The sequence below is a fragment of the Haliaeetus leucocephalus genome, unplaced genomic scaffold (assembly GCF_000737465.1).
Source record: "Haliaeetus leucocephalus isolate CR32 unplaced genomic scaffold, Haliaeetus_leucocephalus-4.0 Scaffold213, whole genome shotgun sequence".
Lineage (NCBI taxonomy): Eukaryota > Metazoa > Chordata > Aves > Accipitriformes > Accipitridae > Haliaeetus > Haliaeetus leucocephalus.
In genome coordinates, this window is record NW_010972649.1 from 843,426 (window position 1) to 861,227 (window position 17,802).

Consider the following 17,802-nt stretch of genomic DNA (forward strand, 5'->3'; position numbering starts at 1 on the left):
GAACAGTGCTCTCTTCAACACATCCTTGCTTAGGCTCCTTCACTAGAGCACAGTGGTTTCTCTGCAAGATCTGAGGCTGTGCAATCAGGTGATTGGTATGGCAGCAGCTGTTCAATCAGGTCTAGCACGGCAAGCCTCAGGGAGAGGGAGAACAGTCCAGAGCAGTAGGTTTCTCTCCCAAGAGCCAGTGACTATGCCAAGGTTTTCTCAGGCTTATGATTCCCAGGAAGGTAAACTGCCCCAGAAGAAATGGAAGAGTGGAGTTGGCTTAAGCCCCAGAAGAAATGGAAGAGTGGAGTTGGCTTAAGCCCCAGAAGAAATGGAAGAGTGGAACTGGCTCAAGCAGCATTAATGCTGTGCCATCTCTTTTGCAGCTGGGTTAGATGCAGTGAGGACGACGACTGGGACTGCATCTCTTGGGAATGATAGATCTTAGAGATCCTGTTGTGTGCATAAAAGCAAAGAAAAGGGGAAAAACCAGACTCTCAATAATATCCTGAAAAAACCCAGCCTCTTTATGTTTAGAGAAATAAGAGCGGTTTTTTTAATAGAAGAATCCAGAGTTATGGAGCACTGCTTCTTCCCACACAGAATAAAGAAAGGTCTCTTTTGAAGGCTGCCTGTTATGGTATACACCTGCCAGAGTCCCCAGGTCTGTCTCTCCGTTTTAGGAATGCTGAGATATTAGATTTTGGTTGGCTTTTCAGATCAATTTCCATCATAACTGTTACTCTCCATAATTCTCAACTGGAGTCACTTGACAGGAATGAGGGTGTTGCACACTTTCCATAGGCATGTTTGGCTCTTCCCACTAATGGGCCTAGTGTGCACGTAAACAGCATGAAAGATGATGTGTGTACCTATTCTGAATTGGCCACTATTCTCCTGCTGATAACATGTTCTGGATCTGGTATAGACACCTCAACTGTTTGCTGGTGGACAAAGGACTAAAAGCTCTGCTTCTATTATTTAGTTGAAACATGACCCTGAAGAGCTATAATGCAGTCATTCATGGTGTGTGTCTTACTCATACCAAAATGCAAACCACAGCAGAAAATAGCACTAGAAGATGCCAGCTTGCTTTAGTGGAAAAGTGCATTTTAGTTATTTTGCTGTTTCGGGAAACTCTGTGAGGGTGATATGCTTGATGTGAAGATGATTTGTAATGTCTGCCATGAGATGATTTTTTGTGTGTGTACTCTTCAGAGATCTTCATGTTGTTTTTCTGCCTTTCAGAACAGAAGGTGCTTCCAGTTGTGTTGGACCAACACGAAGCTATCGGTCATGTAACATTCAGGTACAGTGCTTGGTTTGTGCTCTGTTTTTTGTTTTTGCTTGCCTGTTGCTCCTTTTCCCCAGACAAACATCATTCTTGTTCAGAAGTAATATGTCATTATTAGTTTCTCTTTGTCTGGCATCACTGGTGAATGTGGTTTATCAAGAGTACTGCTTCAAAAGCATATTGAATTTATGCCCCTGATTTTATATGGGAGCAATAACAAATAAAAAACAATTTTTTGTTGTACACTTAATTTTCCTCCCTTTTATAATGGACCAATACAAACATTTTCTCCTCCAAACAGAGCTGCCCGGAAGGCTCCCGGGATTTCCGGGCAGAGCAATGTGCAGAGTTCGATGGGACAGAATTCCAAGGAAAGAAATACAAGTGGCTTCCGTATTATGGAGGTAATGATAAACATGTAGGATTACACTTCATCCCTAACTATCAACAGTATGTTTTGAAGTGACTGTAATGTTTTTGACTGTAGTATCCTTGTAGGGTACTTCCTTAGTTGGAGGGTGTGGGCAGGGGATGGCATGGAAAAAATCTTTTTGCCAGTAGCAAAGGATTGCTTTCATGAAGACACTGGATGTATGGGCCAAGAGACAGCTCCCATTGCAGCACTACATAGTTGTCTCTTGTAACAGCCATTCCTTCAGAAACATTGCTCAAGAAAGCTAGAACTGGTTGCAGCTAGGTCCTAAAGTATTGGAGAAGCAGCAGCTCTGCTGTACTTTTCAATATTGGCAAAAGAACATTTAGCAGGACACAGGACAAAAAAATGCATAGAATTAAGAGTGTTTCAGAAAATACGACATTTCTTTCAATTGGCCCATGCTTTCTTGAGGAACGAGATCAGAAGGCAGGTGTGGGAACCAGAGGTCCTTGCTCTGAGCTTTGGTATGTTATCATTCACAGTTGTTTAACAAATTACGAGGGATTTCAAGATAGATTTAAAGTTTTGTTTGTTGGCTGTTAAGATAACAGCTCCCTTGTGTTCTATACCAGCACTTGTTCTCATTCTAGAAAGCCTTGTAATCCAAGGGAACCTAAGAACAGTCCTAGTAAGGAATAACCAAATATCCAGCTGGCACAACATTCCCCCCTCCACCACTGGCTAGCCAAGGTGCCTGAGGAAACAGTTGCATACAGTGAGGCCTTACCAGGGTATTTTTCCAGCCTGCAGCCGTTTGTGACCCAGAAATTTGTTTGATATCTACCACTTGATATCGATCCATCCCTCTGTTTTTGCTCCTGTGATCTAAAACCAGGCTCCTGATGCATTATCAAGTGATTAGCCATACTACATAATGTTTGTTTTTTCTCTCCTACCAGCACCTAATAAGTGTGAGTTAAACTGTATTCCCAAGGGAGAAAACTTTTACTACAGGCATAAGGAAGCTGTGGTAGATGGGACTACCTGTGAACCTGGCAAGCAGGACGTCTGTGTAGAGGGAGTTTGTCAGGTTAGTCATCTTGTTGCTTCCTTCATATACCATTGGGTCTGTCAGTCTTTCTGTTGCTTCCCTTTGTTCTACTAGGCCTTTCATAGAAGCATCAGAATAGGAGAATCATCCAGTTTCCAAGGCGCTGAGGAGCATGTGAACAGCATTTATCTATCTGTCTCTGAATGTGAAATAGAAGATGCCAACTCTGTCCTTTCTCTGACAACAACTTCCCTGCCCTATCCTGACTTCCCAGCTCCCTAGATTCAGGCTTTCTCTTTAGATCAGTCCAGTATTTGGCCATTTTTAATTTCTTTCCTCTGTCATTACCGTTTATTCATATCAATGCTCCTGTGCTCTGCCAGGCTGTTGGGTGTGATAACATGCTGGAATCTGCCAAGAAGGAGGACAAGTGCCTGCAGTGTGGAGGAGATGGCAGCAGCTGCTATGGTGTGAAGGGCACTTTTGATGTGCCCAGCCTCCCCAAAGGTACAGACAATCTAGTTAGTTTAGGCAAGTGAGAAGGAGAGAGTTAAACCTAAAGTCAAGCTGCTACAAGGGCTGGTGGGGACACCTGCTCAAGTGATCACTGTATGCAGGCTTGGATGTTCACCTGAAATGTCTGTATGGCATGTGGCTTTTTAGCTGCTTTAGCATCAGAAAATGTATTGATGGCCTTATCCTGGGAATCACTTCCTTAGTCTCTATACCGACTGAAGTATTTGCCATGCTGCTGCTGTCTTTCCTTGCTTAGTCTCCAGTAGGTGCTGGAGGTGTACCGCACAAACATAGCTATATACCTCTTTGATAAGACTGTCCCCCTGTACAGTGTCTTGATAGCTCCACCAGGATTATTGCAAGGCTAGAAATGGGACTGCATCTTCTGCATTTGGCCAATTTTTGAAAAATTTCAAGATAACAACTACACTTATGTTCAAATCTCACTGCGTTGAGCTCCAATATGATGCCTGCTGAAATTCCAAAGATTTTAAAATCTAAAAGATAGACTTTGCACTGACCCCTGTGCTTACTTTTCTGAGGTGTAATTGGAACTGTTTACACATGGACTGACCTGTGAATAGTGTAGGGTGAAGCTATACAGAACGCAGATAAAGTGACAGCTGAAATGCTTCAAGCCACCATCATAAAGCTCATCCAGTTGTTCAGGCACCAATGAAACCATGAGCATCTTTGGCACAGAAGAGTGACTGTGTGGCATCCACAGACAGATATTGAATAATCCCCTTCTTTTTTTTTTCAGGTTACAATCAAATCTTCATCATCCCTGTGGGAGCCACAAGCATCCAAATTAAGGAGGTTATGCCTAGCAGGAACTTCCTGGGTAAGACTGATGTCAGAACCTGTGTTTCAGTCCATTTGAATTCCAGCCATTGCATTAAAATTTGGTTTTCGGGTATACTGGGCTTTGGGATGTTTACCTTGAGGGCTTGATATATAGCAGAGGAAAAAACTCCCTGAAAATCAGGATCTGAATATTGAGCATCCTTGAAGTATTAGTGATGCTCAACTCTGGGCTTCATGTTTACGTTATTTTCTCTCCTGTGGAGATCTTTCTGTTGGGTGGGGAATAAAAATACCCAAACCACACTCAGACTTCCTGCCTGGAACCTACAAGGACTCTAGCTGATATAGCAAAATTTGGCTGTGAGTTCTGCTGTTTGCTTGATGAATGTAAACCCTAACTATTCCTGCCATCCAAAAGTTTGGGTTGGGCTTCTTTTCCCCATAGATATCTTTTGGGTATTTCTCTGTAAAACCTCAAACTCTGGTCATGCTGCAGAGGGCAAAAGGGAGGGAGAAATGTCCTCACCTAGCTTTCTGGGCAGGGCTGAGGAAATTCCAGTGGAGAAAGCAAATACTCTTCTGCTTTCTGACTCTTCCATCGCCCAATGCTTTGGACAAATCAGTCTGGTGATATTTTTCTTTGTAGAAAACTGGATGCAGCACCAAGTCTTTGTTTTCTGAACAGAATGTCTGATGAACAGGGTAGTGGTGCAGAGGCAGTGGGGTGTGAATCCCACATCTTAATGGCAAGCAGGACAAAGGCTGACATAGGCTGTGCCTCAGTGACTAACAGAAGGGAATGGAGAGACAGGTCTGGAATATGCTGGAGGCATTTTGGCTGTGCAGAAAAGAAGTGTTTGGTCCGCAGTGAAGCTGGCAAGAACCACTGTCTGAATGGGGAGCAGCTTCTAGCAAGAGACCCTTATGGGGGGACAGCATTGTTGGAGGATGATGGTCACCTTTATTTGCCACACCTGCAACAGTGTTGAGTGGAAACAGGAGCAGCCCTGTGGAGTTCTTACAGTCCTCTTTCAATGTGTGAATTTTTGCTGTGTTGGTAGATGCTGCCATAAATAGATGGTCGCCACACTTAAAGGGTTGCAGATGTAAAGGAGCAGGGGTTCAAATGGCGGAGCTGAAAGCTCTGTGGATTGGCAATACCCTGAAAGTCTAGAGCAGGATCTGTTTTGTATCTGAAGCCAAGTGTCAGGTTATAGGTATGTTAATTTACTGCCTTTTCTTCTCTGGCGTGTGGGTTTGTCCAGCTGTCAAGAACGTGCAAGGGGAGTATTATCTGAATGGGCATTGGACAATCGACTTCAGCCGAGCGCTACAGGTGGCTAGCACGGTTATGCACTACGACCGTGGCTCGGAGGGTGATCTGGCCCCAGAGCTCCTCCATGCCCGGGGTCCCACCACAGAACCCCTCGTCATTGAGGTAAGCAGCGGTGTCTGCCCCCCGCTGATACTCTTGCTCTCTTGCGTTGCATAGCAGCCCTTGCTTTGTGCAGTGGGAGTGCATTGGTGGGGACCACATGGGAAAGACTAGACAAGTGATGGGGCCCCCAGGAGTCTTACAAGGCTGTAGGCCCCCAAGCTAGACCAAGGTGGTCTTCTCGCAGAAATAGCACTATTTTCTGCTCTGGTTCTGTTGCCCAGAAAGGAGCAGGGCAAGGCTCAATTTTGGCTTCCTGCCTATTCCCTTGCCCTCTGACTTTAAGGGAGGGGAGAGTCAGCCCCCAATGGTGTTGGGACAGGGACAGGCTCTAGGGCACTGCTTGTTATAGTGTTCTGTAGGCAAGGAAAGGGTACTTATTGTTACAGGAGCAGCTGGATCTTCTGACACCGAGAGGGATGAATGCACCCTTCTTTGAAAAATAATGATTTCTAGAGTATCATAGAATGCAAGAACAGAATACAGTGTAGAGAATAAGTGCTCCTTGAATGGGAGGGGCACAGGTCAGCTTGAACCCTCAGATGTCATGGGGAAATGCTGTAAAGGGGAAAAGTGCTGCTGCTGTTATTTCCCTGACTTTCTCCCGTGCTTTCACAGCTCATCAGCCAGGAGCCAAACCCAGGGGTACAGTATGAGTACTACCTGCCCGTGCGAGGACAGGCCTTGGGTTACAGCTGGAGCTACGGTTCCTGGAGTGAGTGCAGCTCCGAATGTGGAGGAGGTAAGGGAACAGAACCTGGTCTCTGGCAGCTGGTGTGGGGTTTATATCCACACCCTGAAGACAGTGTGACTGTGTGCTGCCCTCTGCAGCTGCTTCCCAGCAGTCTCTTGCTGGAAGACAGCACAGGTATCTGCGGGGGGCAGCTAAGGTTTTGGCCAGGGAGGGTCACACATGGAGTCACAACAGGACTGTGCCCCGTACCTTGTCCTGTCTTATTTTCCATGCCCTAGACCTCAGACTTGTTACTAGGATCTGTTAAGAATCTTCATAAATAGCCTTTGTTTTGTTTTGTTTCGGTTCTTTATGTCCTTTTCAGGCTTTTTCAACCACTTGAGAGGTCCTCTCCAAATTGACCTGGCCTACATAACTGAGTCACATCTTTCTCCTCTACCATAGCCTGGAAGATTCCCTCTCTCCAGGGGGACTGTCAGATCTCCTGGGGTGTCGCATCATGTTCAGTTTACAGATTCTTCCATGAGCAAAGTTATGGATTTTAAGCTAAAAAAATGTAGAACAAAAAACCCCAATCAAACAAAAAAAATCTCCAGCTGACTAGTATATAGAGCTCCTATCAGCCTCTTCTGGTCTTCTGTGCTGATGGCCATTTTGATAGCTTTTGCTGTACCGTGGTTGTAGGTACTGATATTGTCTTTGCCTGGGCAGTCTTATCCTGTAGGAAGCATGAAGAGTTGCAAGTTTTTTCTCCTGTATCCTGTCTTCACAAGACTGACCTGAGTCTAACAGGAGGCCCCCCCCAGCTCTGCTGCTGTATAATGCATACATTTTGCAGGGTTCCTTGATGAACAATATATAGATATGGCGCTTTCCTTGTGAGTCTCAATCTATAAAATAACAAGAAAATGCCCCTCAGCTACACAGAACTATTCTCTTGCCCTTCCAAATGGACTCCTGTACTGTGTGAAGACATCAGTCGTACATATAGTGACAGACCAAGAACTGCACCTGACCGTTTTCCAGATTGGCTGGGACGGGTGTGGATTCTGCACTACTCTAGAAACTTGTCTTGCCAACACCAGTGCGTTGCAAACCTAGTCCTGGGTGGCTTGTGTTGGTCAGGATACTCTCTTGCTTCTCTTTTAGGTTTCCAATCCCGTTCGGTATTTTGTACCATAGACAATGAAATTTATCCGGACTATATGTGCAGGAATAAACCACAACCAGACAATAACCGGACATGTGGCCATCAGACTTGTCCCCAGACAAAACGGTAAGATTTCCTTTCTTCTTCTGGACTCTGAATTCTTCCTGAGGTGATTTGGGACCAAGAAAAAGAATGACCCTTTCACTTCTCCTGCCCTCCAGCATGGTTCTCTCCAAGGAAGTGTTTCAATTCTTAGAGAAAGCCCAAGACAAAGGATGGTGATAACACTGTGATGAGCATTTCTGTGTGCACAAGGAAGGGGTTTAGTACAGCCTATGTTCATTTTCTAGACCAATTAAATTTGCTTTTCAGAGAATGATTGTGGAAGACAATCTTCTAGCCCATGTAGGAGATAAGAAACAGATTCTCTGGTTTTTGTTCTCTTCAACTGGAGCCTGCAAAAACAGAGTAGAAGATCAGAGTCATTTTATGCCTTTTCTGCATTCCCAGCGTCCTTGCACTTAGAAAGGGATGAATCCTGCAATCTTTTAATTCTCTTGCATTTTCAAACCCCTTTACCCAGCCATTTCTACCTTGTCCTTTGCTGGCATAGCCTTACAGTTGGCTTCACTTGGCTCTTACATGGAAATCAAGAGCTGTAAACAGAGTCTTAACTGTGTATCTCACTGTGTGTATGGTGGGTGCAGTGGAAGCCTGGGAGAGTGCTGTTATGGGTGAGAGGGCACTTGGAAACCTGGGAGCATTTCTGAATACATGATAGCCTGTAGCTACTTGTTTTAAGTTCTTTAAATCCTTTGTTCTGTGTATAAAGGACTTCTTACATCTATGTGCCAGAAGCCTGGAGTCACAGTGGAGCAAGGAGCTCTCGGATGAAGAGGTAACAAGGAGAAGGTTACAGAAAGCACAGGAAGGCAGCTGCTCTCTTCTGCTCTCCACCTAGTTGCCACTGAAGTCTGTGGGGGCTTTACTCTTTGGCACTGGTGGTAGCAGTGGGTGGTGCTTTGCTTTTGATTCTTGCCAATGACAATGATGGTGGAGGGTGCTGGTTGGCGGCTTTGCTTAGATGGTTGTGCATGCTCCCAGTAACTTGATTCTTATGGGACTGCGAAGGGGACAGTTTTTTCATAGCTTTTGGCTGTTTATCCTGATAACTGTTGTTTTGTCTCTGGAATCAGGGTAAAGATGTGAAGGGATGTGCTGGAAGATTTTTGTTTGATTTATCAAGATAAATAAAATAAAGGAAAAGAGAGCATGATGGATTGGGTGATTGAAGCATTGGCCAGGATGCCAGTGTGCCACAGCAAAAGCTTCAGTTCTTAAAAACTCTTCTTTCTTTGGCATGGGCCCTATGGCAGGCAGAAAAGTACCTATAAACTGTGATGAATACAAGGATGTGACAGATTCAATACTTATAATGTACACTGAGGTATGAGGAGTAAAAAAAGGTCAGAAGTAAAACAGTTGTCCCCCAGCAAGCTGCTAATAGCTTAGGACTTGCAATTCTTTGCCCTCTGATGTGGGTCCCAGCCTTATGGTTGACCTTGTCTTACAAAGAAAATGAAACAAGTGTCAGAGAGGTCTTGACTCGCAGCTGAAGGAAGCTGTAGTTGAGCCCATCCAGTTGATACAGCCTTTCTAAAACTGTACATTTGCTTTACAGGAGGCAGAATACATTGCGGGGGGGTATCCCCACTGGAGCTTCTGAAAAATTTTGATCAATGAATTTGTTTTGAGCCCTGCAAGCACATTGCTCTAAGTGGCTTCGACTTGCTGTAGTTGTTCCCTTTCCAAAGGGAACATCTTATTTTACAGCAAAGGCCATTTGGTTTGTGGCTGATGTTTGCATATTTAGCAATAAAGAAGAGTATCTTAAGGAGATGAACTTGGCCGAGTCTGCTGTGGAGTTTCCGGTAGGGTGTGAATGTGAATTGGCTGGCTGAAACTCAGTTTAGGGGTGGTGAGGGCAGACCAGGGAAGCAGCTGGAAGGCTAGGGGAGAAAACATGAACTGCCTTCACTCCCTGGATGGGGCTTACCTGACTGCAAGGGGAGGTAGCAGCTGACAAGCAGACCATGATGCTCCCCCTCCACCACCAGTGCCTTTTGACTGCACAGTATGCAGGCAGCAGGAGTGAAACATCCTGTTGTCCCCGAAGCCAGGCCATGTAAGCTGTGCTCCCAGCTACCTAGGCAGCTCTGAGACACAGGAGCGGACAAGGGCAGGGATTTTAGCATCCAAACAGTCAGATTGTTTTGTGGATATTCCCCCTTCTGTTAGCAAGGGTATGTCATTTCTGCAACAGCTTCAGCAACCAAACACAGGACAAAACCTATTTAAAGTTCTTGGGGCTTTTTTTCTGTGTGCTGCTGTTGGAGAATTTGGCTGATGGGAGAAATAAACAAGCTTTCTACTGGCTGTCAGCAAAAAGTTCACAAGCACTTCTGAGAGTGTCTGGCATGGTTTGCAGGCAGAGTGAGATCTTGGCTTGGTTTACTGTTTCTGATAATGGCTGGAGTATAATTGGTGGTTAGGCTGGTGTGGGTTGCTTTTCTTTTAGCTGATCTGGATTGTTTTCTTTGTTTTTTCTTTCTTTTTCATTGATGTTCCATTCCAGGCATGACATTTTTGAAGACATCAGGAGACCAAAAACCATGGAGAGAAATCTTCCCCCTCTGGGAGAGCTCTGCAATTCCAGAGGAACAAGTGTTTTGTAGTTGGGGATTTGTCTCTGGAGTGGGACTCATGCTCTGCATTGCCGATTAAGCTGGGCAGTGCTTGGTCAAATGGGAACTCAGCTTTGATTCTGTTCTGCAAAGGGATGTTTTCCTTGTCTGATTGCAACAGCGATGCAGCACTGACCTCCCCTGTGCCTCTGGGCAGGTTAGCTGGGCTTACGCTTGTTTGCTTGATTCTATGACCTGCAGGTGGAAAACGGGGGAGTGGGGATCCTGCTCAGCTACCTGTGGTGGGGGCACGCAGACTCGCTCCGTTTACTGTGTGGCATTCGACGGTCAGAGCTCCCAAGGGGTGGTGGATAACGCTGAGTGCATGGCCTTCACGCAGCAGCCTCGCAGCAGTCAGCCCTGCAACATGAGACAGTGTGCGACCTGGAGCACAGGGCCATGGTCAGAGGTGAGTTGGTGTGTGGGAGGTAACTGCCTCTTGGCACCTACTGAAGGAGGATCTGCCAAAGCTTAGGCATAAAGAGCCAGGCTCCTTTTCTGGGACTGTAAAAGGTGCATGTCCCTGGATAGGTGGTGTGCAGAGGTATAGCACTTGTCCCTGCAATCCTCCAAACAAGTTCTCCAGCTATCTAGCAGCTATGCCCTCCTATAAACACATCCGTGTTTCTCAAAAGTGTGCATGCCCCTGCACCTCTGCTTCTCTCATTGCATGTTCTCTATTCTCTGGTCTGCCAGTCCTTTCCCTATTCCTGTATTTTCATCAGACCCACCAGACCTGGCACTGGCTGAGTTTCTGAGTCAGGCCTGGTGAAGGCAGAGGGCAGGCATGAGAGCTGCTGTCCATCAGCTGATGATGTGCAGTAACACTCCATCCTCTGTTAAACAGGAGCTCATGGCTCCCGCCTGTGCTGTTTATTTCCATGCATATTGCTGCCTCAGCTTTACTAGCCCTGGACAGCAGTACTACAATCACAACAGCTGGTAAGCTCTTGAAACACTGGCGGCCTGCTGTTTGCTGTGTGTCAGTGCAGGGCTTCTCCGAACACAGCTGCGTGGTGCATTTTTGATGCCTGTGTGCGTTTGTATCTCCAGGAGAGGAAACTGTTCAAACTGTATGTGCTCAGTGCTGCCAGCCAGGCATTTAGACTGCATCTTACGTGCCAAGGGCTTAGAAAGTAAAGGTAGTATCTACTCAGTCCCTAAAGCATAAGTGAATTCTCCTCTTTTAAAGAAGCACACGCATGCTTGCAGCATTTGATTTACTGTCTTGTGGTGGTACTTTGAGTGGTGCAGCAGCATAAAATGCAACTTTGAGGCATGGTAACCTAGACTGTAAAGCCCCCCCCCCCCGATATGTGAGGTGTGAATACTGAGATGACTTCAGGGTTGCAGAGTAAGAGCACTGTTTGGAGAAGCCACCAAGTGTCATGTTCTTACAAACTGATTCCAAAATCATTAATATTGGGGTTCTCAAAAGCGACAGTGTTTGTAGTCTCAGAGACAAATGTCACCTTAGTAAATGAGTGGCTGAAACTCAGCTACGAGGCTCATCTGAGGTAATTCAGACTGTCTCCAAGTTAATGCTCTCTGTAAGAGACCTTGGTAATTCATGAAGTAGGCTGGATTCCAGGAAACACCACTGTGAATTTAAAAGGGTATTGAAAATGTCACAAACCAGTTCCTAGCATAGAAGCTTTGTCACAACTCCACACCATAAAAATGGAGCACAAGGTCTTCAGGCAGAAGACATAAGCAATACAAGAACCTAATCTTTATATCTTCCCTTGAATCCTTTACCTTGAGCTGATTTTAATCAGGAGCAAGTAACATGAAGTTCCAGGTATTTCCTGCCATTTATTGTTCTCAATGTATTCTGCAGTATTGATATTTTTCCAGAATCATTCTCCATGTTGTCTTTGGTAGAGATCAAGAGAAGTGATATGACTAGGCCAAAATCATCCAGTGGGCTCCAAATCCCACAGACCCTATCCACCATGCCTTATTGTCTCTTTTACAGCATAAACAACTACTCTGCTAACTCCCATCCCAGAAGATGATTTTAACAATGGTTGGGGCAATCTCAAAACGGTGCTCTGCCCTGATGTTAGGGAGTGCAGCATGAAAATGCAGGTGGAAACCAGGTGCTTCCTTGTAACTGTTGGGCTCCTTTCTGCAGTGCTCAGCCAGCTGTGGGGAAGGGGTCCAGACCCGGACTGTCACCTGCAGAACGCAGCAGGGCTCTCAGGCTCAGGACTTTGCTTGCCTAATGGAGCCAAAGCCATTAGCCACCCAGCCCTGCCTTAAGGAGAACTGCATCCAGGAAATTGGCTGGCACGTTGGAGACTGGGGCCTGGTGAGCATTGTACTTTCATGGTTCGGAAATAACTGATTATATTGCTGTGCTCCTCACAAACAAGCTTTGATCTGTGCAGTCTGCACGTTGGCTGTGGCTGGGAGCATATACTGCTTCATTACCAGTCCCTTGGCTCACAGTTGCCTTGTAACTGGCACTAGTAATGCTCCGGTTAATCTGCTGCCTGCTTTGTATGCAGCTGCTCCAAAAATAAATCCTTCTGAGGGGGGGATTATAGTTTCAGTGTCAGTGGCAAAATGCAGCCAATAAGCTGAAACAATCCACTCTTGCTGCTTATTCCCAATTCTTCACTCCATCGCTGTGAATAGCAGAACAGCTCTCTGGCTGAGTATGGCTTAGAGCTCCAGGCTTCAGGACTGGTCATTGCATTTGGTTGATATGGTTTAAAGTACATTTTTATAATTGTTCGGATAACTGTGCTTCAGCTGGATTAGTCTTGTCTTTGTGGAGGGAGCCAGACTCTGTTCAACCTGGGAAAAGCGCTGGGGGGAGGAGATAAGGGTATATCCAATGCATCAGGTGACTTCCAAACACACTTTTTCCCTTCTGTGCTAGCCAGACCAGCTTGTTCTGAGTTAAAACATGTTACATCTGGTTCTTCATGAGATGTGGGCCAAATTTAATAACAGCTAAAGAAGTTGCATACCTTAGTCTGATCTTTCCTGGCCCCTGGCTTTCCAGTATCAGAAGGGCTCCTACCTGCATGTGAGCAAGAGAGAAATACTCTGCCAATGTTTGTAGAGCTTGCCACAAGCATATGTGTTACACAGGTATCTCATCCTCACCCCTCCCCTGAGCTGCTGCTCATTTCTACCTCCTCATCCACAGCTTCCAGTGAGAGGAACTCCAGTTGGTTGCTTACAAGAAAGCCACCAGTTTGCTTTCTTGTTGTAAACCGTTTTTCTTGAACACATAGTTCAAAACTGACCCTTTCACAGCTGGTGGATCCCCGTAGCATTGAGATGCCTTCAGGCCAGGCTGAAACAATTCACTCCAGCTCCCTGCCACACCACTGTGGGTAACAGCAACTCATCTGGATGTTACAGGCTAAGCATGGCTCAGAGCCTAATGCTTCAGGGCTGGGTGCAGCATTTGGTAAAATGGTTTAAAGTATGGTTTTCTAATTGTTCAGATGAATCCAGCTGAAATATTATTTGCTTTGTCTTGGTGGAGGAAGCTGTGCTCAGCCTGCAGCTAATTGTGCAGCTGTTCCACACTTCTGGTCTGTGGGGTTTCTGCATTTGGCCTCTGCTGCCTGCTCACTTGCCTTGTCTCTGTGCCCAAGTGTTCGAAGAGCTGCAATTCAGGCATCCGGACACGCCAAGTCATCTGCGCTGACGGCGACTCCAAATTCTACAGTCCTGAGACATGCAAAGCCATCCAGCCACAGAAACCAGCCACCGTTGGTAGCTGCAACGTGCAGCCCTGCTACCTGCCACAGCGTGAGTGGTATTGCTGCACACCTAGCTTTTCCTAAGATGCTTTTGTTTAGGAGTAGAAATTCCCAGCTCTGCACCAGCTTATATTCTCAGCTTCTTGCCTGCCTGTTTCCATCCTGTGTATTTGTTTTGTGCACATAACCATGGCATCTTCAGAGTCGCAGTATCTGTGCTGTTTGAAATGTATGTAACAGGCTTGGGACCGATATTGGGGTTTGTTCATTTTGAATTCAGTATTCTGTGATGGCTCTGTCCCAATGTGTGCTGCAGACTGACCCCAGGACTCCCAGTCAAGAAGCATGGCAACCTGGGCAGGCTCAGTAGCTAAAAACTATAAACAACTCTCATCCCTCTGTGGACCAGCTACAAAGGAGGCACAACTGCTCAGAAGATTTTTGCTTGCTGTCTCTGTCTAGTCTTCATGCCAGAGCTGAAATGCTGACTTCTGTCTGCCTGTCCATTGCAGGTTGCAGTCCTGACAATCCAACTGAATCCAATTGCTGCTCAGCAGCTGTTCCAGAAGAGAAACGTTTTCATCAACTTTAGTCTCCTGTTGATTCCTGGACGCATTTGCAATTATTAGAACATAGGGCTGGTCTAAATGCACTCGTTTTGTGTATGTTTCTCTTTGCAGAGGTCCCCAGTATGCAGGACACTATGGGATACGACGTCACTCGCCAGTCCTTGCTGATGCGTTACAACCCAAACAGCCCTGCCACAGGTTTGGAAGAATTTTGTGGGTTTGGGTTTTTGATGATGGTGGACTTGAAATAGAGTGTGGTAGGGGAAAGGTTCCTCCTTTTCTTCATTTCTCTCTTTTCATGGGCTTCTAGAAATTCATGCAGCCAGGGACAAAGTGTAGATTCTTTTACACCAATAGTGAGCAGTATTTGAATCTGTCTGTGCAGAAGACTGTACAGTATATAGATCCCAGGTTTTGGCAGCATGACTTAAGTGCTGGCTGACAGAAATGCTGCCCAAGGCAGATCATAGGAAGAAGAAAGGATGATGTGAGGGGACCACAGTAATGTGGCAGGTGGTTTCTTGTGGGACAGCAGAAAGAATGGCCAGGGTAGTGAGGACCAGGGCACCTCAGGGCAACCAAATCCAGAAGGGTGGGCCAGGAGACACACATCCAGGTAAAACCCTTATGCAGAAAAGCCTGCCCTGTAGCCTTGGGCAGGTGAAAGAGAGCAGAGATGAGGAAAACTGACAAGATTTTGATGCTTACCTGCATGCTTTAAGGAGTTTTCTCCCCCAGATTCTGGTGATGAAAGGATGCTCTCTGGGAGCTCCATGATCCATAGTACGTCTGGGAATCACCACATCCCATCCACCAAGGACCGTGGCATCAACTTGTTGCCTGTTCGCTGGGAATCCCAGTCACGCTCATCGAGTTCCCATCAGCTCAGCTCCTCTCAGGACCCCACTGCAGGGACTGGCTCTCAGGACTGTCATCGGAGCCCCTATGGCTGCTGTCCGGATGGGCACACTCTGGCTTCAGGCCCCTTGGGGAGAGGTTGCCTCTTCAGCACCTGCCACCAAAACAGGTAGCTGGAAGTAGATAGGCCTGAGCAGGGAGGCATTGCCTTTCCTGGGGGCTTACTGAAATTTACTGCCTGTGCCTGTTGAGCCGGGCATGTCAGGTGTTGCTGCAGCCCTTCTATCTTCTGCCTGTAGGTATGGATGCTGTCCTGATGGAGTATCGGTTGCCCAGGGGCCAAACAACATGGGATGCCCACAATATTACCGTGATGTTCAAGTGAGCAGAAATCAGCCCACTGCGGCCGCTCCAACAGTAAGTACAAAACCTCTGCATTTTAGGAGTCCATCAGATACAAAGATTCCAATTTGACCCCGGTGACTTGCATTGTGGGTTTCTGTTGTGCTCCATCTCTGCCAGTAATGCTGGAGAACCAATACTCCAGGCATGGCATCGAGCCCTTTGGCCCACGTTGCTCCTCTTCAGTCTGGGGCATCCACCTGTGATCCTCTGTAAGCAGGGGACAGAGTGGATGGTTGGGAGATGTCTGAGAAGTAGAAGAACAATCAGTGTAGAACTGATTGAATAATCCTGAGTAATCAAATTTCTGTCAGTCAGAAACTTGCCATTCAATTTCTGGGAGAAAAAAATGGGAAAAACGTGGACACTGTTAATTGCCTTTGTTTGTCAACTGCAGATTAATTGAAGGCAAAATAGTCAGGGAGGCAATCCCTCTTGTAGCTTGGGGTGCTTGGTGGGGCCAGCTGAAAACCTGGCCTGCTGCTGGGCTGGTTAGGTCTGTCTTGCAGAGAAGCGCAGCCCTAGCTTCATGGCTGATGGCCAAGTTTCCTACCCCTTCCCAGCCTCAAAGCCTCTAGGAGGCACACAAATAGTGGTTCCTCTAACAGCTGGCCTTCTGCAGCCGACAGCTTGGACACGGTGCTTTGCATGTGCTACTGTCCTAATGTCTGCATGATAACTTTTTGGCTTTCAATTCCTGTCTCTAAGGCAAGCCAAGCCTTGTCCCAGCAGCACCCCTCGGGCGAGTGCCGCAGTTCCGTATACGGCTGTTGTTTTGACAATGTCGCTTCAGCTTCAGGTCCTCAAGGGGAAGGATGTCTCAATAGGCCCAACTACCGTAAGTGATGCTTTGGCTTCTTGGTTTAGAAACGTAGGAAGAGTCCTACAGAATCCAGTAGCGTATGGAAGCTTCCTGTGTAGAGGCTCTGCTCTCTGTAGAATGTAGTAAATTATCTCTTTGCAAAGAAATTCTGCCTGGTGTCTAGGGCACGGGAAGCTGGGAGGGAGCGTAGAAAAGCAGCCAGATGGTTCAGTTCTGTCAGCTACTACAGAAATTCTTGTTGTCCTCTGCTGATAGTTGGACAGAAGTGTGTTTGTGTGATCTCTGTCAGTCTGTAGAACTTCTGGGGAGCTCTTTGCCCCTGAGAAGACACCCTGATGCAGCCTGGAGTGCTCCAAATTAGTTACCTGGATTTAGGAGAAGTAGGGCCTCTCTGAGGAATCAGGGCTGTGCTCAGCCTTCAGACAGCCCATGGACAGGGGTGGAATGAGAGCTACAGCTAAGGATGGAGGTGTTGCTCAGGGCTGCATGAATGCTTTCAGCCAGCAGAGTTCAATACAGTGCCCGCTGTACTACGAGGGCACTAGAGCTCCTGGGCAAAAGCATCTCTGCTCCTTTAGTTCCCAGCTGTATCCTCTGCAGGCACGTTGCTGCTGCATTGTCTTGTCTTTTTGCCAAAGCACAGATATTGCTTGGTGGCCAGCCCTGTGGGGCTGCCTTAGGGAAAGGGAAAGCTCTCTGGATCCTCTCTGCTCAACCACAGCTTGGCAAAGGACCCCTCAGTCAGAGCCCTGCCCCCAGTGTTTGTCAGCATGTGACTGTGATGATACCTGTGACTCAGGGCACAGGACTCCATTTGTAGATACATTGGGCTGTGCTCCTCTTTATATCAATGTGTGGAGGGGTATTCTGTAATGCATGAGGATTCACAACTGCGTCTAACCTACTTGTTTTGTGGGCTGGAAATGTGCAAATGGCACCCACATCCCCCCTGCAGGAGAGGAAGCCCCAGAGCCAACCTTGCATCTGCACAGTTCCCTGAGGTTGTAAAGCATCCATGTAGCATCTAGATTCAGAAATGTCTCTGAGGTTGGTTCTCCTTCCACCAGTGGAAAAATGGGGGCAGAAAGAAACATGTGAGCAGCTGCCCAATTTCAAAGCAGAGCTGGGTGCAAAACCCAAGTGTCCTATTTTCCCACCTGCCTTCTGCCCACAAGGCCCATCAGATCATTTAAATAGGTGGCTTGAAGCACCTGGACCTTTGTGCTTCATGACCCTCACGTCTCCCTCTGTTCCACTCTTTTTGGTAGCATATCCTGTCATATGCCTGCTGCCCAGTGCCCACGGCCCCTGCATGAACTGGACCACTCGCTGGTACTTTGTGACTGTCGTTGGCAAGTGCAACCGGT

General features: G+C 46.7%; 1 protein-coding gene across 1 annotated transcript in view; it reads left to right on the forward strand.

The window, feature by feature from the left end:
• LOC104831126 (papilin-like) overlaps positions 1-17,802 on the forward strand; it is a gene marked incomplete at its 3' end in the record, with an annotated part of 65,892 nt that overhangs the window by 46,646 nt on the left and 1,444 nt on the right. The window contains exons 5-21 of the mRNA XM_010566498.1: positions 1,237-1,297; positions 1,584-1,686; positions 2,618-2,748; positions 3,093-3,216; positions 3,989-4,069; positions 5,298-5,470; positions 6,086-6,209; positions 7,311-7,437; positions 8,144-8,209; positions 10,257-10,464; positions 12,193-12,369; positions 13,676-13,832; positions 14,464-14,550; positions 15,091-15,379; positions 15,510-15,627; positions 16,321-16,450; positions 17,704-17,800. Coding sequence (XP_010564800.1) covers positions 1,237-1,297; positions 1,584-1,686; positions 2,618-2,748; positions 3,093-3,216; positions 3,989-4,069; positions 5,298-5,470; positions 6,086-6,209; positions 7,311-7,437; positions 8,144-8,209; positions 10,257-10,464; positions 12,193-12,369; positions 13,676-13,832; positions 14,464-14,550; positions 15,091-15,379; positions 15,510-15,627; positions 16,321-16,450; positions 17,704-17,800 — 2,253 coding nt within the window. The remainder of the gene's footprint in view (positions 1-1,236; positions 1,298-1,583; positions 1,687-2,617; positions 2,749-3,092; positions 3,217-3,988; positions 4,070-5,297; positions 5,471-6,085; positions 6,210-7,310; positions 7,438-8,143; positions 8,210-10,256; positions 10,465-12,192; positions 12,370-13,675; positions 13,833-14,463; positions 14,551-15,090; positions 15,380-15,509; positions 15,628-16,320; positions 16,451-17,703; positions 17,801-17,802) is intronic.